Source organism: Malaclemys terrapin, chromosome 8 (genome assembly GCF_027887155.1).
Source record: "Malaclemys terrapin pileata isolate rMalTer1 chromosome 8, rMalTer1.hap1, whole genome shotgun sequence".
Classification (NCBI taxonomy): domain Eukaryota; kingdom Metazoa; phylum Chordata; order Testudines; family Emydidae; genus Malaclemys; species Malaclemys terrapin.
The window spans coordinates 55,415,587-55,438,677 of NC_071512.1; the positions used below are offsets into that span (position 1 = coordinate 55,415,587).

At 50.4% G+C, this 23,091-nt stretch overlaps 1 protein-coding gene across 1 annotated transcript in view; it reads left to right on the forward strand.

Annotated features, from left to right (window-relative positions):
- Nucleotides 1-653: 653 nt before the first annotated feature.
- The window catches only part of RGSL1 (regulator of G protein signaling like 1), a 51,898-nt gene continuing 29,460 nt past the window's right edge, over nt 654-23,091 (forward strand). Inside the window, 11 exon segments of the mRNA XM_054038747.1 lie at nt 654-700; nt 5,205-5,304; nt 8,046-8,120; nt 8,982-9,111; nt 11,937-12,094; nt 12,096-12,143; nt 12,292-12,454; nt 14,347-15,347; nt 17,463-17,525; nt 21,288-21,519; nt 22,952-23,059. Of these exon segments, the coding sequence (XP_053894722.1) occupies nt 654-700; nt 5,205-5,304; nt 8,046-8,120; nt 8,982-9,111; nt 11,937-12,094; nt 12,096-12,143; nt 12,292-12,454; nt 14,347-15,347; nt 17,463-17,525; nt 21,288-21,519; nt 22,952-23,059 (2,125 nt within the window).

A 23,091-nucleotide genomic window follows, 5' to 3' on the forward strand; every position in this document is an offset into this window, starting at 1 on the left:
CTCAGAGGTAGTCTCAGCACATCAGGTGACAGTCCCTAGGGGTTTCTGTGATCAAACCCGTCACACTACCTACAAGCTCTTCTTTTCCCTGGTGCATATGGGTAGAAGGTGATTCTGTGCTGATTCTGACTTCAGTGGGGCTCCTGCAGTGGGGACAGAGCTCATTGCAGGATTGTGACCATAATCAAGAGAAGTGACTGGCTGTATTGTAGGATCCAGTATTTCCTCTGTGGCTTCCACAGCAAATGTGTTTTGTTTGAAGCTGATTTTGCTACGGGACAGGACTGGAAGCTCTTTACACCATTTAAGAAGCCAGAGGACAGGTGATGGCCTAATCTGAAGATAAAAGGGTTACAGAGGTCACTAAGGGCGTACGTTGGGCCTACAGAATCTTTCTTACAGGGGATGATGCTTGAGACAGAAAGTCCCCAGTTTGACTCTGAGCTTCCCAAAGTATATTTGTAAGGTTTGCAGTTAGAAAAGAAATGATTGGCAGATTTGATCTGGGAATCAATGAGCAGACGATACAGATGGACTTCTGCAGTGCCATTTTCAGAGTAGCATTGCACTTTCACCAGCTGGTACCATGTGGAGTGTGGAACTCTGCACAGCAGCAATACTTAACGCATCATAAAGGAACAACTCCCTTTAGAATGGTCTGGCTTGGCAGTAACAGCAAAGATCTCAAGGACAGGGGAAAACATGAACAAGACTGGTGAGTTACCTGCAATACACCCTTGCTGGAGGCCTTAGCAAGCAATTAACGAGGGAAAGAGGGTTTAGGGCGGGGTGGGCAAACTTTTTGTCCCGAGGGCACATCAGGGTTGCGCAACTGTATGGAGGGCCAGGTAGGGAAGGCTGTGCCTCCCCTGGCCCATTCCCCCTATCCACCCCCTCCCACTTCCTACCCCTTGACTGCCCCCCTCAGAACCTCCAACACATCCAACACCCCTGCTCCTTGTTTCCTTACTTCCCTGACCCCTATCCACACCTCCATGCCCTGACCCCCAGGACTCCCACCCCCTATCCAACCTTCCTCTGCTCCTCGTCCCCGACCACCCCCTCCTGGGACCTCCTGCCCCCCAGGATCCCACCCCCTTATCCAACACCCCCTGCTCCCTGTCCCCTGACTGCCCTCCCAACCCTTATTCACATCCCCGCCCCCTGACAGGCCCCCCGGGACTCCCACTCCCAACCCTCCCTGTTCCCCATCCTCTGACCACCCCCCCAGAACCTCTGCCCCATCCAACCGCCCCCCTCCTCCCTGACTGCCCCCCACAACCCTCCGCTCCCTTACTCAATCCCCCCGCTCCCTTTCCCCTTACCAGCAGCAGGAGCTCACAGCTGAGATACCCGGCCAGAGCCAGCTGCGCTCCCCACGCTGCCCAGCGGCAGCGGCGGGCCAGAGTGTGGCCCATGGGGCAGCCTGGGAGGGGAGACAGCGGGGGAGGGGCTGGGGACTAGGCTCTCTGGCTGGGAGCTCAGGGGCCGGGCAGGACAGTCCCACGGGCTGGATGTGGCCCGTGGGCCGTAGTTTGCCCACGTTTGGTTTGGGGGGAGCACAGGCCAGGGACTCAGGAAATCTAAGTTCCATTCCTGCCTCTATCACAGATTTCTTGTGTGATCTTGGTCACTTAAGTGTAAGCTTTCGGAAGTATCCATTAATTTGGAGTGCACATTTTCTAGGTGCCCATCTTGCCTCTATCCCTCACTTCCATATCTGTGAAACAGGGGTAATAATAGCTCACAGGGATATTGGGAGACTCCGTTCATTAATAATGTTCATATACTACCTTTCGATCCTTGGATGGATGGAGCTTCTGAAGTTACTCACTGTCACTATAACCTGAGTCACTTTGTCTCTCTTGTCCATTGACCTGTGGTGGTTTCTGGGAATTTATTAGCATGCTCTGCAGAAAGGCAGTTAAAGGGTACCAATATAGAGAGCCAGTTCTTCAGCTGGTGTAAGCTGGGGTAGCTTCAGGGGGGTCAAAGGAGCAATTCCTATCCACACCAGCCAGAGCTCTGGCACATGATGTTTTAGTCTTAAAATCTATTTTGGGATTGGTCCTCTCCTGCAGTCAGCCACAGTGTCTCTTCTTTATTTTGTACTGCACTGACTCGTTGATTTCAGAGTACTAATGCTATTCCTGCATGAGGTAGACACTTTAATTGTTTAGAGAGTTGCCCTTTGACCTTTCAGAACCTGGGATCCCACACTGGGACAAACTCTGGCTACGTAAAACCTCCTTCAGGATATGTCTTCACTGCAGTGTTTACTCAGGTCTGGGCACCCAGGAATGGACACCCCGGTTAGCCACGCCCACCCACAAGTGTCAATGCTATGGAGCCACACTTGACTCATACTCATGTAGCCAGGTCATGTTTTGGGGTGCAATCCAGACCAGTAAGGGGTTATGTCACTGTCTGCCCTGTAACCCTGGATAGCTTAAATGTTCTGCTGCTGTAGTTCACAGCCTGGACACCAACAGCCACCAAACAAGAATGTAATATCCTAAGTGTCTGTGTGCGGTGCAGCCCTGGGTCAGTGCTTCTGACCGCAACAGCCTGCCTACAACACAACCACCCCACCCAGGTTTGGTTACTCCTGGCAAAATGACTCCAATGCACTTCCAGTCCTGAATTTGTACAAAACCATCTGCCCTGAAAGGTCAAGCCCTCTCCTGCACCATTCAGAGAAATAAAGTTCATTTGCTCCTTCAGAAAGACAATACCCAGCAGTTTACCATGTTAATTGCAGTTAATAGTCACTTAAATTCAACACAGCACTGGGCTGATTTAGATTAAAATAAACAACTTTATTAGCAACATGATGGGGGGACCCTGCGTGTCAAGTGGGGCCGCCCTGTTGGCCCAGTGCTGGGTTGGTACACCCCCATCACACAATCGTCAGGACTCCCTGTGGGATCAGATGATTGCAACAAGGTGGACTCAGGATCCCTGGTGGGGTCAAGCAAACAATCAACCTGCAGCCCCTGGGCAGGGCAGGGCAAGGCAAACAAACAATGTATGGCCCCTGAGCTTCCTGTTGGGGCAGGCAATAGCAACTGGGGGTTCTGAGGTTCTGGGCAGGGCAGAACAAACAGTCAGTTTGTAGCCCCTTGGCGGGGCAGAGCAAACCAGCAGTAGCCACATCTAGTGGAAAGTGGGGAAGGGTAGGAGAACCCAGGCCATCCTGCTCCACCGGGTTCCAACCAAGGTCCCTATGAAGCTGGGAAATTCCCTGTTAAGGGTTTAAGCATCAGCTTCTACTACATTCCCTAGGTCACTTCCTACCACAAGGTGCAGCCCAGGCTTCTCCCTAGCTGGCAGTGGCTCGGTGTTCCCATAAATCTCTGTGGTTGTCTGGTTGTTTGCAGCGTAGTCTGGGTCCATGGTTTTTGCCTCGTGGAGTCTCAGGTGTCTCTGCAGGCGCTTGCAACACACGTCCTTCCTCCTCCTCAGCCAGCCCAGACTGAGCTGGGCTGTCTCCTTTTATCTGTCCCTTCCACCTGGAGCATGTGTAGCAGAGGTGAGGAGGCGTGGCCTCCTGGGCCCTCATTTCTTTGTCTAGGACAGACTTGCTTATTTAGGCTGTCTTCTTTACACATCTTCTAGTAACATTATACAGAGGAAACTCATAACTTCACATATTCGATTAATACATGCATTTTACAATGATATTAATGACTATTGTGCTAGAACATAAGACTGGCCATACTGAGTCAGACCAATGGCCCATCTAGCTTAGTATCTTGTCTTCCAACAGTAGCTGATGCCAGATGCTTCAGAGGGAATGAACCGACCAGGGCAATTCATTGAGTGATCATCCCCTGTCATCCAGTCCCAGCTTCTGTCAGTCGGAGGTTTAGGGACACCAAGAACATCGGGTTACATTCCTGACCATCTTGGCCAATAACCACAGATAGACCTACCCTCCATGAATTTTTATACTTTTAGCCTTCTGTCACGGAGTATTGGGGGACTCAGGGCCCTGCACCCCCGGCTTCCTGTGATTCACCATGACTCTCAGCCAGCCAGTAAAGCAGAAGGTTTATTTGGATGACAGGAATACAGTCCAAGACAGGTCTTGCAGGCACAGACAACAGGGCCCCCCTCAGGTCCATCTTGGGGTCCCAGGGCATCCCAGCCCCCCCCTCTTTGGGAGGTCAGAGCCATCTCTGCCTCCCAGCCATCTCTCCAGCCCGCTTCCAACACTCTGCCTTCAGCGACCCCTCCCACAGCCTTTGTTCAGTTTCCCGGGCCAAGGTGTCACCTGGCCTCCAACCCCTTCCTGGGTTCTCATGTTACATGCTCAGGTATTCTCCTTCGGGCAGTCTCCCATCCCCCAATGCAGACTATCCTAGCCACACTCCCCTGTCAGCATTCACAGACCACAGTAAGAACAGTCCCAGTTCATCACACCTTCACATCATCCCCGGGCAACAAGTTTCGCAGGTTAAATGTGCACTGTGTGAAGAAGTACTTCCTTGTTTGTTTAAGCTTATTGTGTATTAATTTCATTGCATGACCTCTGGTTCTGGTATTATGTGATGGGGTAAATAACACTTCCTTATTCACTTTCTCCATTCATGATTTTATACATCTCTATAGACCTGCTATTAGTTTTCAAATACCACCTTAAAAGGCATATTTTGTACAAACATCTTTGCAGTAGTGTGTGAACATGGGGGTGCTTTGAGTCACAGCTGTGTCCACATTGGCATTGCAGTAACCCAGGTCAGGCACGATGATGATTTTGAGGCATATCCCAGGATTCTAAGCACCTCACTAACTTGAGCTGCTGTAGGAATTGTTCCACAGTGTACTGAGAGAGAACTTGTTTACCCTTCCCAAGCCTCTCTGTGGAAGTGTTCTCAGAGTTTTCAGTGTTACAGGAACCCAATCTATTAAACGTTCTCCTCCTTTTGTATTCCTTAAACTGGTTTTAGAAGGAATTATTTAAGAACTGTTTTAAACAATTGTCTTTCCTAGTATGAGGACTACCAGGGATTGAACTAGGAACTTCCAGAGCTAAAGGTGTGAGCTGCAGCTTGAGCGCCAGCTTGCAAATGATGGCTGTAAAACATCCGTCTCTCTTGTAATTAGCACAGAGGGGGCCCTATAGCACTCCCAGTGGGCTACCCTAGCATTTTAAAATTCATTTTTTGGTTCAGTTTCGCTCCCTCTCTGGGTAATTGTTTTTCTTCTCCCACCCTAGCAACGATAGCCTCCACGGAGCTGGTGGTTCTGCTGGAAGATGAAGTCTTTGTAGATTTTTTCAACACATTCCTGAATCTCCCCGTAAGTTTCCAGTTTAGCTCACTCTTTCTGGATTCTACCCTCCCACCCACAACCCTGGTGAGTTTGCAGGTCTTAAGGAATCCTGTGAATTTCAGGCCAGCACTTCTCTGGTAGCTATCCCTACACCTGCTCCATGGGCATGCATCTTTGGATGTAATTTTGTCAGCTGTTGCAAGCTAAGTCCGGGGGGGGGGAGGGGTCAGTGTTAGATGGGCAGAATGTAGTTATCCAAGCAGGACTTTAGGCAGCACAGAGGGAATAACACCTTATTTTTGCACATAGTGCCTGTGTCGCGCTGTATGGAGTGGCTCACAACAGGGACTGCTGACCTCAGGGCAGACTGTCAAAAACAGGGCAAATGCCCCAAAACCGGTGGTGTGTTCTACAAGTAGATTTCACCAAGCCGGTAACAAATGTGAACTCCTGGATCACTATACTAGTCTTACCATGGAGTCACAGACAGTCCCCTTAGACTCTCCAGTCTATCTTGCCACTCAAACAAGCTGGACTTAATGATAAATGGTCACAAAAATCACAAAATATTCAGGTTGCTCCCAGTCCCAAGAGACCAATCACTTACCCCAGATCAATCTGTGTCTTAGATCTCACGCCAAAGACAATATCTGTAGCCAATCTTCTAATAAACTAACTTCAAGGTTGATTAACAAGGAAAAACAAAACAAGAAAGTTATTTAAGGGTTAAAGCAAGCAAACATATACGCACTAATGAGTTGCAATCTAAATCCTAAAGTTGACAGAGATGTGGTAGTTTGTCAATTCAAGACGTCTTCCAGGGTGGACCCAGGGAGTCACCCCTAGGGATCTCTGCCTCAGTTTGGGGTCTCTGGCCCAATGAGAGTTCAAATAGCAAAGAAATGACAAGTTTTCTCGTGTCTTTGTTTTTTATTTCCTTCAGTCAGCCTCCAAGTCCCTAGGACAGGCCTTGCACATAGCGTTTCCCAGGTGCAATAGGACCATTCACCAATCCTTTGTATTGTGATATTCCTTGATGGCCCATCTGATTTTGATAGTCCTTCTGGACAAGCAGTGGAGGGTGAGGGAGAAACACTCTTTTCATATGAGTTCACAAGTTTAGAGCAAACATTTTCATAGCCATAAAGCAAAGCTTACCTATTTCCTTATAGCATAGAATACAGACAGTACAAATGAGATTAATGCATGCAGCAACTTACAAACATCCTGTAGAGTCTAAACACTACATACATACTTATAAGACTAATACCTATTTTGAACAACATTAACACATAAATGAATTGGTCTGGTCTCCAGCTATGAGTCTGTCGGTTCTTAGTTAAAACCTGCAGCCTTGGCAAGAGCTGGCCTGCCAGCATCACAGTCTGTTGGGACAATGATTCAATACTGATCAGAGAGGAGTGAAAAATATAGACTCAATCCCACTACTTTCAGCACCATTGGTTTCCCTGAGTATGTCTACACTGCAATAAAAGACCCCCTGGTACTGAATTTCAGAGCCCCGGTCAACTGGCTGAGTCCCGTGGGGCTAAAAAAATAGCAGTGTAGATGTTCAGGCTTGGACTGGTGCTGAACTGCTGGAGGTGATGTCTTCTGAGATGTAAAACAGAGATTTTGACTGCTTGAATCCCTTCTGCCTTCCCAGCTTCTCCAGAGCTTGTTCCTAAAATGGCTACTTTTGGGCCTAGTAGGACAGAGCTCATGGAAGAGAAGGAATGAGCTTGTGAGTTAAGCCTCAGAAAGGTTGGGTTCAAGTCCCAGCTCTGCCACACACTCCCTGGGTGACCTTAAGTACCAGGAAATCACTTAATCTGTAAAGTTGAAGCAATCCAGAGGTGAAAGTAAGCCGGTATGGTCCAGTACAGCATACCGGAAAGAGCCAGTATGCTGTGCCGGACGAGACCAGCTTCCCCAGGCTGGCACTTTAAAGGGCCCGGGGCTCCCTGCAGCGGCTGGAGCCCCGGGCCCTTTAAATCACCTGGTGAGCCCCGGGCCTCCGCCAGCCCGGCTCAGGCGGCAATTTAAAGGGGCCAGGGCTCCTGCCACTGCGGGGAGCCCCAGACCTTTAAAGCAGTGCCTGAGCCCGGCTGCCAGAGCCCTGGGGTAGCGGTGGCAGGGCTCTGTCGGTGATTTAAAGGGCCCAGAGCTCTGCCGCGGTAGCGGCGGCCAGAGCCCCGGGCCCTTTAAATCGCCTCTTGACCCCAGGGCTCCCAGCCGCCTCTGCAGCTGGTAGCTCCGGGGGTGATTTAAAGGCCCCGGGGCTCCCAGCCACAGCTGGAGCGGGGCCTTTAAATCAAGATTTAAAGGCCCAACCTCTTCCAGTTGAGGCCACGCCGCTGCTCACGATTCCGGACCAATCATTCCTTTCTCCCACTGTTTGTCTGTTTAGACTGTAAGCCCTGTGGGGAAACGCTTCCCTTTACTCACTGTACATATAACACTAATATACTGGGGTACCTAGGCCCCACTGTAATACAAATACATCACAGACTGAGAATCGTGACTATAGAGAGGGGTAGCGTCACTTCAGTTTTAAACAGTTGGTTCATTTATTATTAATAATTGTACCTGAGGAGTGTCTCTGCTTACCAAGAAAGGTTGGAAGAACTCTGCATGACTTGGAAGAATAAGTGGTGATGATTGTCTATGGGAAAGATGGGTTTTCCAGGAGGAATTATTGTCTCCACTAATCAGCCCTTCCCCCACACCCCAATCTCTCTCACTTCTCTCCTGTTCTTTCTTCACAGGTCTTTGGCCAGACACCAATTTACATGGCCAACATTTGCCAGTGGTTCCTGTGGCCAGAGTTACCATGCTACCTGGTGAGGAAGTAACATTCTTAGCATGCAGTGGAGGGCTGACACCTTCTCCATTGAAAGGGAGGGGGTGGGTGGGGAAGAAGGGAGGGAAGGACAACAACAGGGGTGGACAGAACAAGTGGGGTTTAAGATTCCCAAGGGTGACTCTCCTTCCCTCTTGTTCCCTCCTTATGTTTATTCCGTTAATTGATTTATTTTAATGTGGGGAATCATGTTCTTTATGAACCCTGGGTACAATCAGGAGCACAAGTGATCAAGGCCCTGATCCTGGGGAAGTTCTATGGGGCTTGATCCAAATTCCATTGAAGTAAATGGAAAGACTCCCCTTGACTTCGGGCGGGGGGGGTGAGGATCAGGCCCCATGTGCAGAAGTTTTGTTGAATTGGATAGAACAGTGTGGAGCAGAACATTCCATCCTTAAACAGGATAGGGCTGTCTTTGCAAAACCAGGAGCCTTCACCCTAAGCCACCTCCTGCAGGATCTCCTCTCCACTGCTACAAGCAGGATTCACCTGTGCTTTGACACTATTGATCTCTGCTGTTCTTACTGGGGATCCTGCTTCCCCAGTGCTCCAGCTGCATCATCACCACCTCTTCCTTCCATTGGCTTCACTGACAGGAAGCAAATCCTTGTCCCCCTAGGTGTAATCCCATTGGGATCAATGGGATTTAAGTCCCCCCAAATGTTCATTACCCTGAAAAGGTCATGAAAAACAAGTCCTAGCAGGCTTTGAGCCCTGGGAGTCTTACAGGCCCCTCGCCCTAATGGGTTCTCATTTAATGAAGTCAATGGAGCTACACCAGGGATAGATCATTCCTCACAGTCTAATCAATCTTTTTTTGGGGTGGGGTGGGGGGATACAGGTGCCAAAGTACAAAGGCTTATTGACCTGGATGGAAAAGTACCGGCTGCCGCACTTCTGTAAAACCAACTTGTGTTTTCATTACATTCTCTGTCAGGAGCTTCTCAGTTTCATTAGATCCAAGGAGGCAGGTAAGCAAAGGTGACCTTAAGCACAAACATTCTAATGTAGGGCAGGATTAGCACATCAGCAGTGCTGTACCCTGGTTCTGTTCAGTTAAGGCACTCACCTCTAGTGTGTGCTGACTGAGGTTTGAAGAGTGGGAGACGCATTCTGGACTAGGTCATCGTGCTTATAAAATGGTTGCATTTTTTGTAAATGGTTTCATTTGTGTAGGGGGAAAATACTTGTAAACTGTGGGAAAGGGCTCAAAAGGGGCATTGTTTATTGTAGCAACTTACAATGGAACCCAGTGACTTCTCAGTCTTGGGAACTTTAATCAAGACTGGATGGCTTTCTAAAAGAGTCTCTGGCTCAACCAGACGTGGTGGGTGGGATGCAGGAATCACTGGGTGAAATTCTATGGCCTGTGTTATGCAGGAAGTCAGACTGGTCCCTTCTGGCCTTAGCACCTGAGGACTCTATTCTGCCTCAGTGATTCCAGGTCAAATGTGCTCAGTTCACACATAAAAAGATCGTATTCCTTTTAGCTTTTCAAGCTCCCCTCTATAGGCAGATATTGGAGAGAGAGAGAGAGAGAGAATTTGCTGGTAGTTCCTCTAGGAGTCACTCAGCTACTATGGGCACGAGCAGTGGTGCAATCCTGATTTTTTATGTGCAGGTACTCCACCTCCACCAGCGTGGCCCCACGCCTACAATGCATGCAAGGTCACACTATGCTGTAACTATGGTTACATGAAGGGGACTCTGACACTATGAGCATGCAGAAGGGGTGCAGCATATTATACCCTGAAACTTGGAGTAGAAAAAGCAAATATCAGAAGAGCACAGACCAAAGTGAAGGGACTTGCTGTAGTTGGTTTTTCTGCTCCTGTCCACCTTTCTCCCTCTCCATAAGTTACATTCCTTTTGCACGCCCACAACTGAGTGTTAAATTGCTGCAAGTTGCCCTACTTCACCACTTACACTTTTTTTTTGGCATTTAAAACCATTTACCACTTGTACCCAAGTTTAACTTGCACACTCCCATTAAAGTCACCAGCCAGTCAATTTCTCCCTAAAATCTTGATGGGAATGGCATCCAAAAGTGGACTGTCCCATAATGCCTGAGATGCTGAAATAATCCTGTCTTATAAATGTCCTGAGATGACCTGTTTTTTTCCCTCATCTGAAGGAGCAGCAACCATTTAAAAATGATATCCTGTGAACGATCCTAGATAGAAACCAATGGTATATCCCATTGGGAGTCCCACGGTTCCAGTGATGTATAGTAGGTTTGGTGGGTCAGGAGATAACCCACCAATAAGCCTAAATCAGGGCTATTTGCTTGTCTGCGGTGTCCTGTGCTTATAAAATAGTGTCCTGGCCTGTGACTCAGCCAGTCTGTGTCATAGTTGCAGCAGGTCTGAATCTGGGCCATAGTATTTACCCCAAAACATGAGGACAACAGCCTGTTTACCAGGGAAATGCAAAGCTGTTGAAAGTGAAGACAAATGGGAGAAAGGCAGACAGGATGCTCTTGGTGTATCATGGGGCACAAATACATAGGGCCAGATTCATCTGGTATAACTCCAGAGAAGCCAATATTTAATGCAGTCATTGGGTGTAGAAAGGTCACCCACCAGCCAGTGACTGGGCATAGTGTAGCAGCCTCTTGGACTCTGGTGGCCCTTGTTGGTGGCCACTCTGAGCCTGTAGTGGTTTGCCCATTCTTAGAACTCAGCCCTCCAACCACATGGTTTGTCATCCCACCCCTTCTGGGGTAATAGAGAGTCTAACAAACAAACAGTACAATGACCTTATGCCACATCTTCAGCCACATACTGGGATCACTAGTTCTTGTTCCCTTGCATCAGGCGGGCTTTCACATCCCCTTCCTTGGAGGCAGGGAGGGGAACCCAGGGCCTCCCTCTCCTCTGGGTTCCAACCCAGGGACTCTGTACTAAGCAGGTAAGATGTGCTTCCTTGGGCCACTTCCTACCTTCATTGACCTCCAGGCCCCTCTCAAAGAGAATCTTGTTACAGCATTTTATCCTTGGCGGCTCTGGCTCCTTGCATAGCTTCCTCCCAGTCTGCAGCTGGTGCAGTCCTCCCCAGGTTCCTGGGCAGCAATCACTCTCTGTCTGAGCTCCAGCCTTTTATCCCAACTGTTGCTAGTCACATAATTCCCTGCAGGTGGGGAAGTAGCTGCTCTGCCTATTAACCCCTGGGTGGCTATGGCAGTGCAAGGTCCAGACATCCTGGATAAACTTGGGTTACACCCTGGATTAATTTGGTCCACGCAGTTCAACAAAGGCTCAGAGTCATAATGTCATTATCAGAAGAGCTGCGAAGATAACTGAGCCATGTTCATCTTGTATTATAAAGTCAACAGGAGCAAAGTTCACACCAGTTTGATCTTTCCTCTGCATCTCAGGCTTCTTCTTGCAACCTAGGTTTAATGTTAGACACCAGGAAGATTTGAGGGGAAGCCCCAGTTGAGATAAAAAATGGAAATAGGAAGGGGGAGGGGCTAACTCAGGGAAGTGGATGTCAGGGTCTGGAGGGCATGTGTGTGGTTTTACATGTCCATATGTTCATGTGTTGGGTATCACTAGTGGGAATTCCAGTTGAGCATTTGCAACTGGCTCTTATTTGTTCCAGCTGGCATCTAGGTTTTGGAACAGCCAAGGTCCATTGACCTGCTGTCTCCTGGTACTGCTGGTCCTCCAGCAGAAACTAACAGAGATCAATTGAAGGATTCTAGAGGAGTCTACTGGAATTTCCATAGGGATATGTTTGCACATGCACATGCTCGAGTACATTCTGATGTGATGTCTTTCACTTTCTCTTGCAGCAGAGATGCTGAAATGGAAGAGTGCAGATCAATGGCTGCTCGAAAAGTGCATTAGCGGTAGCAGGGGAATGTGGCGCTTTCGTTCTTTTATCCAAGGAATGGCAGGTGAGCACAGAGAGCTTCCTTCATACTGCCCCCTACTTCCCTATGTATCCATATGTTTGTGCAGAGTGGCAATCCCTGCATCTGGACATTGGGATATGTAACTTTAAACCACGTATAGAACTCTTTTACTTTAGAATAGCCCCTGTTTGTCTCATCAGCAATGCTTTCAGGGAATGTCTCTCCTGCTCGCTCTCCCCACTTTCTCATTCTTTCCCTGCCCTTAACCATTGTGCTGTGTGTCTGACCAACAGGGGAAGAGCTGACAAAGTTCTGGCTTGCTGCAGAAAGGATCTTGGAGATTGATGAGTCAGATGTTGCCCAGCGAGATCTCTACCTGTCACTGCTCCAAGTGCTGAGGGCCACTCATTTGCAGGAGGGCTCCACAGTAGTCACCCTCTGCAGCATGAGCATTGGTAAGGAGAATCTGAGGCTGGGAATCCGAACTTCCAGGAGCAGCAAGACTTCAGTGCATCTGGTTCTGTCCAGCACCTCAAGCCTGGCTTGAGGAGCTGGGGATAGAAACATGGGGTTGTATTTACCACTAGGGGGTTGATGAACATGGAATCAGTTCATACAGTTCCACCTTGCAGAATGGACATCAGTATCACTTGGTTAGAGATCTCATAGTTCCAGAGAGACCAGCACTCAATGAACAATGTGACCAGATCATGGGCGGCTGGTATCATAGGCCAGGGGAGGCTAAGCATCCCCAAACAGCCAGGTGTGGCCCCGCCCATGCTCCACCCTGAGGCCCCTCCCCCATCCCGCTCTTCCCCCATGACCTTGCCCACGCTGCTCCTTTTCCCACCCTCACTCAGCCTCTCCCCCAAAGCCAGCAGGCACTGGGGTTAGAATGGGCGGGCTGGTGGGTTGGGACTCAGAGTGGCTGGGACAGGTGGACCAGCAGCCCAGGACTCGGGCCAGCCAGGGCAGCTGGGGCTGGCATGTCTGCAGTAGGGTGATCAGATGTCCTGATTTTATAGGGACAGTCCTGATTTTTGGGTCTTTTTCTTATATAGGCTCTTATTACCCCCCATCCCCTGTCCCGATTTTTCACATTTGCTGTCTGGTCACCCTAGCCTGCAGCCTTGGGCTTGAGGCGGCTGGGGCAGGTTGGCCGGCGGCCTGGGCTGGCTGGTGGGTCAGGACTCAGGAAGGCTGGGGTGTGGGCTCCTCTGGCCATGGTGGGGGGCTCGGGTGGGACAGAAGGGGGAGGGCCAGGCACTAGCCTCCCCAAACAGGGGGCTCATGCACCCCCCAAGGACCAAATCCCTCTTTCACCCCAGAGAGGGCCATCTCTCCACCTGCTCAGGCTTGAGGAGCAGTGGTGGAGACTAGAACTGACGGGAGATGGAAACGAAATCCGTTCTCTTACCCAAGGGAGGGGAGTTGTTCCAGAGCAGAGCTGAAGTAAAGTGGTGTAGCAGAGAGGGCAAACACAAGAGTGAGAAAAACTGGAGACTGACTGCTCCTGGCATCCTTTTGAGAGAGTTATCCCACCTCAGCGGGGGTGAGGGCTTGTGCGGTCCATCATCAAATTGGTACTGTAGTCAAGCTAATCTAAGAAGTTAACTCCCAGAAAGCCCTGGTGGGGTTATGACCCTGCCACTGGGCCCTTACTAAATGAAGGTGTATGTGGAGCAGCCAGAGTCTGATGAACCAAGCAAAGGGCTAAAAAGCAGTCAGCTTGCATTCTGCTGCTGACTCTGCCACTGAGTCACTGCATGACCTAGGCCAAGTCACTTAACTGCTAGTCCCTATGCCTGCATTACCCTATCTGGAAAACGGGGCAGTAAATGCACTTCTACCTTCCTGTATAAAGTGCTTTGTGTTCTGTGGATTACAAAACACTCTACAATGCAAGGTATTATTATTGCTATTATTTCCCCTTGCGTTAAACCATTGTCTTGTGGCTGGAAGCAGTGAGCTATTTTGCTTGCTGACTGCCATGCTGTATGCCGGGATTGTGCATGTGAACAAAAATGGCCACAGCGCATGTGTTGCTTTGTCATGGAACAGATAAACCACAATCAAAAATCCAAGTTTAAAAAAAGTCATTAAAATTAGACTCATCCTTGCAATAGCTTTGTGTACATGCCGCTTGCAATGAGAAATAATGGAATGGGGAGCAGTGTGCAGTCTGTAGGACTCCTCTCTCCCCTGCCGTATTTACTCTTCACTTCTCAAGAACCTACTCTTGCAGGGTCTGATCCAAAGCCTAGTGAGTCAGCGGAAAGACTGTCATTGACTGCAGTGAGCTCTGGATTAAACCCTTACTCTTTACAATTCTCCATGCCCTTTTCAGAGTCTCTGTTGAAGATCTCAGGCTGGCACCCTCAGCACATCAGCACCAGGAGGGAGCTCCTGAGCGAGATGCAGAAAGTAGCCCTGTTTAAGATCCAAAGTTATTGGCTCCCTAACTTCTTCATTCATTGCAAGCTGAACATGGAGAAGGAGGAGGCCTGCCAGCCTCTGCTGTGGGAATACCAAGAGCGTTTATTACAGGTGGGCTCAAAGGAGAAGGCAGTGTCTCCAGCACCCACAATGAGTATCAGGAACAGCCGGGCTACGTCAGAGCCGTACTCCAGTAAAAAAGCCAAGGAGCAGATCTGGGATCTCGTAACTTGTGGAAGACAACCTAAAGAAACAGAGAAACACAGGAGACCTGGGCTGCAGCCTGAGGGGCAGCCAAGCTCAGACTGGAGTGCAAGTAGTCTGACAGACACGAAGCAACCACCTCCTAAAGAGGATGCCCTGGGAAAGACTTCTGTGTGGGCACAACATCCAGAAAGGGGTGTTAAAGATATGGAAAAGGCCACTTCTTTCAAAACACCCAGCCCTAACGCCCAGTTGCCTCTTCAACTGGAGGAGATTGGCAAAAGGAGAAGCCTCTCTGATCTACGTACTTCTACACCCATTGCCCAGCTGCCTTCACTGCTAGCCCTGAAAAAGATTGTCAAACCCTCTTCTTCTTTGGATTTCCTTCCTTGGGCACTTAATGCCGACAGCTGCGCTGGCCGCCCCTTCAGGAAGTTCTTGAGGAGCAAGAACTATGCTGTGGAGACTCATCTTTTGGATCTGTGGCATGATCTGGAGGATTTTCTGTGCATGGTGCTGAGCTCCAGCAAAGGCGGCAGCTTCCTCCTGCGCCATTTGATGGGTGAAAGGATATGTGAGATCTATTTAACAGAAAGCAACCACCAGCACCTTCCCCTGAAGCCGAACACTCTCAGGAACCTGCAAGATCTTCTGCCGTCTGGAGAGGTCATTCCTTGGATATTAAAAGCACAGGAAGAGATTTGCAAGGTAGGAAATGCTGCCCATGATGCTAATGCTGGGAACTGTGATTGACATTCTCTGTGTTGGGTGCTGCTGTGCATGAATGGAAGTCATTTGTAACATTGCAAAACTGAGTACTTTGATGCCTGATGATCCCTTTACAATGTGCACGGGACCAGGGCCAGCTCCAGGCACCAGCTTACCAAGCAGGTGCTTGGGGCGACCACTTCGGAGAGGGGCGGCACGTCCAGCTGTTCGGCAGCAATTCGGCGGACGGTCCCTCACTCCTGCTCGGAGCGAAGGACCTCCCGCTGAATTGCCGCTGCAGATCGTGATCACGCCTTTTTTGTTTTGTTTTTCGTTTTGTTTGGCTGCTTGGGGCGGCCAAAACCCTGGAGCCGGCCCTGCACGGGACACGTACAAATACAGTGCCTGGAGCTTCCGATTTCTAAGGTCCCATTGTAGGAGGTCAACCTCTGAACCAGACACTCCAGGAGGGATTATTCCCAGACACGAAAGCAGGGCCGGCTTTAGCAAGAGTGGGGCCCGATTCCTGGGGGCGGGGCTTGCTGCAAGCCCCGCCCCCAGGAATCGAGCCGCGCTCCGGCCGGGGTTGCCGGGCTTGGGTCCAACCCGGAGCCGTGCCGCGGGGACTGGGCCGGGGCCGGGCCGGAGCCGCGCCGCGGGGACCGGGCCGGGGCCGGGGCCAGAGCCGCGGGGACCGGGCCGGGGCTGGAGCTGGAGCCGCGCTGCGGGGACCGGGCCGGGGCCGGAGCCGCGCTGCGGGAACCGGGCTGGGGCCGGGGCCGGGCCGGAGCCGCGCCGCGGGGGTCCGGCCAGGGCCGGGCTGGACCCGAGCCACGCCGCAGGGACCGGGCCGGGCTGGAGCCGACCCGAGCCGCGCTGCGGGGGACCCGAGCCGGGCCAGAGCCACTGGTGCCTGCGTGCTCGGCGGGAACGGGCGGCGCCTCCCCGGAGCCCTTCTCGCACCCCCACCACCCCAGCTTACCTTGTGCTGCCGGCCCGCCCCTGCTTTTTTTCAGACTTCCCGCGAATCTCTGATTCGCGGGAAGCAGGGGAGGGGGCGGAGCATTCAGGAGAAGGGAGGAGGGGGAAGTGAGCTGGGGGCGGGGTGGAGAGCTGCAGCCCGGGGCCCTCTTGGCGCGGGGCCCAATTCAGCCGAATCGGCTGAATCGGCCTAAAGCTGGCCCTGCACGAAAGGCTAAACTTTCAAAGGTTAGCACCTATGTTTTGCTCACAAAACTTGCATACACAGCTCTTGTGCCTGATTTACACCTGCAAACAGAAACTGGGGCATGCAAAATGGGTACTTAGATGAGCAGCTACCCATTTGCAAGCACAAATGTGGATTTTGTAAAAGCAGCTTAGGGCCTACTTAATGAGGATGGTGCTTCAGTTCCGAGGTGAGGCAGAGAAAGGAAAGTGGAGGTGCAAGAGCATGCCATGCTGCATACTGTCTGGTCAGGAATCAGAATTCCCCAAGGATGCAACAGATGTTACTCTCTGTTTAGTAGAGGTAGTGCTGCCTGGAGTTAAAAATGACCTTCCACATGGTCTGATTCCAAGACCTTAGCTCTTGCTTTGTGGACCAGGTAGAGGTGGGTGGGGAGCTCACTAGTCAGTGTGCCCAGCCAATAAAGATGTGTGAGCCAGGGGGCTGGATGGCGTGGGAAACTATGCTAGGGATCCTTTCACATCGAGGCTGGTGTTCTCAGTGTGATGTAGTCCGTAACTGAACACCATTATAACCATCGCTATTGGGTAGCCTATGCAAAATGACTTAATGGGCTTTACCCAGTCTACATCACTGAAAACACCCTTTAGCTGGCCCTTTAGCCACGGACCAAGAGTGAATTCCCTTTTCCCCCTAGCCATGGCCCTTCCAGGTCAGCGTTGAGGCATATGAACAGGGGAGTGTGGGGCAAACCTGCTCTGGGGCCATCTGGGCTGTCCTTTATGGCTCTGCAATGGATCCTGCATCCATGGAGGGTATTAATCCAGCACTATTCCCAGCACTACACTGGTTTTTCAAAGTACTCCCTGGCAAACTGAAAGCTGAGAGCTCTGCTAGCAGAAGTGGCGAACGCTTGCTTACAAAGCATGTTCTTGTTGCCTTATCAGATACTCAGCTTCTTCTACAACGACTTTCTTGCTGATGATGATGAAACGTTTCTTCGTTTTGTGGTAAGAGGAGGCTGTGATTAGGGTGACCAGATGGCAAGTGTGAAAGATCGGGATGGGGGTGGGAGGTAATAGGAGCCTATATAAGAAAAAGCCCCCCAAATTGGGACTGTCCCTATAAAATTGGGACATCTGGTCACCCTAGTTGTGATGCGGGTGAGGGTCTGGAAGGATGGGTCCTGGCCGGTGTGTCTGAGGATGTTTGTGTCCCTTTGTGCACTGCACCCCCATGTGTTCTGAACATACAATGGCCGTGCACACCTGGGAAGGGTTTCTGTGAATATTGCAGTGTGCATGTAGGTGTGTGTAAAAGACTCTCTCTCCAGCTCTTTGGAGCAGTGTTCCTGAATTCCTTAGCCACTAACCCCTGGAATTTAGCAGCCTATTGGTGGTGTCTTGAAAGAGCTGTCCGGAGAATTGCCTGACCAAAAACCACCTCAGAGTAGCAACAAAAAATAACTTTTCTGGGAAGGAAACACAACAAGGTACCGATCGCATACACAAACCAGGGGTAGGAAATACAATGAGTAACTGATACATTCTTTAAGGACCCACCTCTTTTCCCTTGCTCAGAGCAGGTACTGCCATTATTACACAAAGAGAAAAAAGTCTACACACACAGACAGGTGACCCTGCAACCAATAAAGGCCTTCATTAATGGGAGGGGCAGCTAGCATTTTTAACTGTGCTTTACTTGTGTTTATGTTTTTTCACTACCTTAAGGAACCAAATTACATGAGTTCTCTTCTTCCCATGGCATTGCTCTTAACCGGTGCTTGAAATTCCACAGGAAGACCAGATCTCATGGAATACCAGCCCCATAAATGGCACCTTGAGGCAAGAATGCCTCTGAAAAACATACTTTCAAACAGATGTGCTAAAATATCCAGGTTTATTTGGATTCCTGCAGAGCCCACATGGACCATGCTGCTAATTCAGGCCAACATTTGCAAACTGACCTCTCCTTTTGAGTGTCTCGGTTTTGAGTTCCAACCTGAGACACCTGGGTCTTGGCTTTAAATGGTGCTGAGCACTTGCAGCCACCCTTTTCTTGGGCGCTTAGCATGTCTGTCTGCAAATCAGACCTTCGTTTTCTGAAGCAGATCCCCAAACCAATGGCCATTTCTAAAAATATTGATCTTGGGCCAGTTTTACAAAGGTATTTAGGTGCCTAAAGATGCAGCTAGGCACCCTGTGGGATTTACAGAGCATGTAAGACTCAAAGTCAATGGGATTTAGGCTCCAATGTGCCTAAATCCCCTTAAAAATGACATTTAGGATCCTAAATCTGTTAGACCTTGCAATACTGAGTGCAGCAATGCTTGAATGCCTTTAAAAATCTGGCCCTTATTAATTAATTCTAATGGTTGTAAATTAATTAATTAGCCAGGTAGTTAAGCATCCCCTGACAGGGAAATTACCCTTCAGGTGACAGAATTGGCACATGAATGCAATTAGCACTTCAGCAAGTGCTAAAACCCTGATGTCTGCAGGGTATGAAGCAACTGGGCTAAGTTCATCCTTGGTGTCACGCTACGGAAGTTGATGGAGTTGCACCAAGGATAGGTCAGGCAGCTTGTAGGCACATCTCAAAATTTTCAGGTAAAGGACATTCTAATCATGTTGCCTTGTGACACATCCAAATTGCTCACTTAAGTGTTAAGGGCCCAAACCTGCAGCCAGCAGCAGGGCCTGAAGGATATAGTTTGGCTGCATGGGGGAGGGGAGAGCCTCTGCTGAAGCCAGTGAGGTCACACAGGCGTAAGGGAGGGCAGAATTGGGCTCATAGTGTCATGCAGTGCTAAGGTGACCAGACATCCCGATTTTATCGGGACTGTCCCGATATTTGCTCGTTTGTCCCATGTCCCGACCAATGTTTGGTCGGGACACTGGACAAACAAGCAATTTTTGCCCTCCGCTCTGGCTCGCACCCCCTCCCTCACCCCAACTCCATCTCCTCCTTCACCCATTGGATAGCTCCCCAAATCCCTGCCCTGGCCCCACCCCCTCACTGCCCCATTGGATCCCTCCTCAAATCCCCGTCTCTTTCCGAAGCACACCACATTCCTCCTCCCTCCCAGGCAAGCGCTGGAGGGAGGAGGCCCGGGGTCGGCGGAGTGAGTCCGGCCTGGCCCTGGGCCAAGCGCAGGCAGGAGGGCAGTGGGGTACCTGCAGGGGGGCAGCCTGGGTCCGGCCTGGGGAACCGGCTCCCTACGCGCCCATGGGTGGGGATGGGGGGCAGCAGCTACCCGCGTGGGGACTCCAGTTCTTCGGGGCTTCACCTCCGCCACGTGCGCCCCGGCCCCGGAGGGGTGTAGTTGGTGCCGGGTGCCAGGCGCATGCCTCTGCCTGACACGCAGCGAGGGAGAGGCGGAGGAGCGGCTGGAAGGGCCGGTCGGGCGGCGGCTCCGCCACAGTACTGGGGATAATTAGAATCTGTGAGTCTGTCTGCCTCTGGGGGGCAGGGCAGGGGGAGCAGTGCGTGCCTGGCTGGGTGTGCGACCCTAGGTGAGGAGATCCCGTCCTGCGATGCTTGGACGAGTCCCAGCCTGGGGGCTGCAGCAAGGTCCCGCTTCTCCAGTGGGGTGTAGCCCAGTGGCACGAAGGTTGCTACAGCTCCACACTCCCGGGCCCGCGGGGTGCTGGAGCCTGCCAGGGAAGGGGCTGCCCCACGCTGGCACACCGCGGCCAGCCCAGGCCGGTCTCCGCGCAGGGACTTGGTGGGGGTGCTCCCCCTGTCCGTGCCCATCTCCGCGGCGTCGGGGTGTCAGTCCTTGGGCTCCGGGCAGGGGTTGTTGCGTCCCAGGACCCGGGGGCCGCTGTTTACATCTGCGTGTGGCTGGCGCCAGCCTAGGCACTTCCCACTTTTCGGGGAAGTTCGTGCTTTTTTGTTTTTTCTCCCCACTGGCTTTTTTATTTTTTGGCTCCGCCCCCTTCTCCTTTCTCCTCCCCCACCCCACGTCCCGATATTTCGCCTCTGTGATCTGGTCACCCTATGCAGTGCATCAGCAGTTTCAGCCAGTCACAGGAATGGACTGTTTCTCTCCCAATAGCACTGTTTGTTCCGTGAGTTAAATAAAATGCCATGAGTGTGCCAGTGTCTGAATGATATGAGCATTTTTTATGTTACCTAAATTAGACTACACTTCAAGGGCGAACAATTCTCATGTTTCAGGGCACATCCTGATCATCAATTGGTGTCAGGAAGAAACATCCTCTACCTTGTCCTCCACATTACTATACAATTAGGTGCATTTTGAGGGTTTCCTCTACATAATGGAGAGGAAGGGTGGTCTTGTGGTTAAGGCACCGGACTCAATAGACCTGGGTTCAATTCCTGGCTCTACCGCAGACTCCATGTGTGACCTGGGGCAAATCATGTGGTTTCTCTATGCCTCAGTTTCCCACGTAAGACATGGGGATGGTAGCACCCCCTTTCTCCCACTCTTTGTTTCTTTTGCGTATTTAGATCATAAGCATTTCAGATCAAGGACTGTTGCTTTGTGCAGCACCTAGTACAATGGGGCCTCTGGGTGCTACTGCAATATAAGCATCCAGCACCAACAACTGTCCGAGCCTTGCCTATACTAAAACAAACCACTCGCGTTTAAACACAGTATGGCTGTGACCACCTTATAGCATGACTAGCTGTGCAACGCAGCTGGTGCTTGAGCCAGTGGAGAGGCTGCCAGTCTGTTCTAGTGTAGCCATTTTGAAAATGTCATCTGGGCTCCGGGCAATAATTCTCCACTCTTTTGACCGTAGTCTCAGAGGAGCAAGGTCCAGAAGCCTGTGGGAAAAGAGGAGACTTATGGAAAAGATGAACACCTTCTGCTGGCCAAGAGGATAAACGAATCCCTGACTCTGAGCCAAGCCTTATATGGAGTGAGGGACTTCGAGACACTCTCAGAGGAGCACTGGAGATTCATAGCCACTCAGGATCTCACAAAAGGGGGATCGATTCAGGTTGAACTGGAGCCTGTTGTGCGCAAGACAGGTAAAAGGAGTGTCTTCTGGGGGCTCAGACACAGTCACTTGAGAGAGAGGCACTCATGTCAAGCTAGAGGAAGACTGAACTATAGTGTAGGCAGGGTTACAGCAATCCCTAGAGGTAACCTGGAAAAAGTGTTTTCCCTCTAACAGACCTTCTTCAGCTGCTTATTGGTTGGAAAAAAATGTAAATAGTTGACAATATTATTTTGCAAAAATGGCAGCTGTTCTTCCAACCAGCTTCTAGAGTTAAAAAGTTCAAAAAAATGTCTTAAAAATTCCAGCAACATTTTTTTCTGCATTTTTGGACAAGCTCTGTTGCTTATAGCCACCTTGAACTTTGATACTTAGGGTTGAAATTTTCCATGCTTGATCTCAGCCTCACAGCACATTTAAAAAACAACCAAACCTTAAATGTTTGAGCAAAAACTGTTCAACCTTTTTTGCACAGTCCTTTTGTTCAGCCTTTCTCTACAAAGAATGGCGAAAAATACACTCATGCCATGTTTTGTGACCCTTTATTTGAACAGCTCAGAGGGAGATGGCAGACAATGGAAATTTGGCTGGGATGTCACCCACTATGGTGATCTGGTAAAAGGTGATTTTGATTTGACCAAGTGATATGGATTGACACAACACACAGTATACGTCTCCCATTGCATAGGGTGTTTGAAGGTACATATGGAGTGGAAGCCCATCTGATATGCCCAGGAGAGTGTGGAATGGGGCAGGGCTTTGAGGTCAGGGATACCTGAGTTGTAATTCCAGCTTTGTCAATGACTCACTGGGTCAGATCCCCTCGCGCTGGCACAGGAGGAGCAAACTGTGCCTCTTTGCACCCATTCTGGGACATTACACCGGGTGGAGGCTGCAGCAGGAATGCACGGAAACCCATGCCCAGTTGGCTGAATCCCACATCTTGGACTGCCTTGGGCCCTCAGTAGAGGGGAGGTTGTGGCAGTGTCACATGCTCTCGCCCAGTGGACTTCTGCTGCCTAGAGCCATGCACAAGGTTCTATGCTGGCAAAAGCTGTTGTAGACCCTTAGATTAATTTAGCTCACTGTGTGACCTGAAGAAAGTCATTTAATCTCTCTGTGCTTCATCAACCCCATCTGTACAATTGGAACAGCAATATACATCTCGCAGGGAGGCTGGGAGACTTCAGTAATGTTTGGAAAGTGCCAAGTGTTACTATTATTAAGCAGTTTTGGTGAAGCCTGAGTTTCTGTGGACCACCTGTCCTGGTCATTGCTAATCACAGTGGTGGGAGAGTCAAGGGATCAGGATGGAGAAGGAATCGGGGTGGGTGGGAGGGAAGACTGGCCCTCCTGTGGATATAACACTATGAATTATTTCTTCAAGCACCTTCCCAAGGCTGACTGGTAACCACAGGCTGAACAAGTGATTAGTCTAACCCCTCTTCTCTCTGCCCCATCAGACTTCAGGAGCATGACATTCGAGGAGCTGACCCTCAGGAATCCTTCAATGGCTGTAGAGGTGTTAAGTGAGGACTATGAGCTCTTCTGCAGCATGTTTCCCTCCCTTGGTGAGTGCTTATGAGGGGCTAGAACTAGGGCA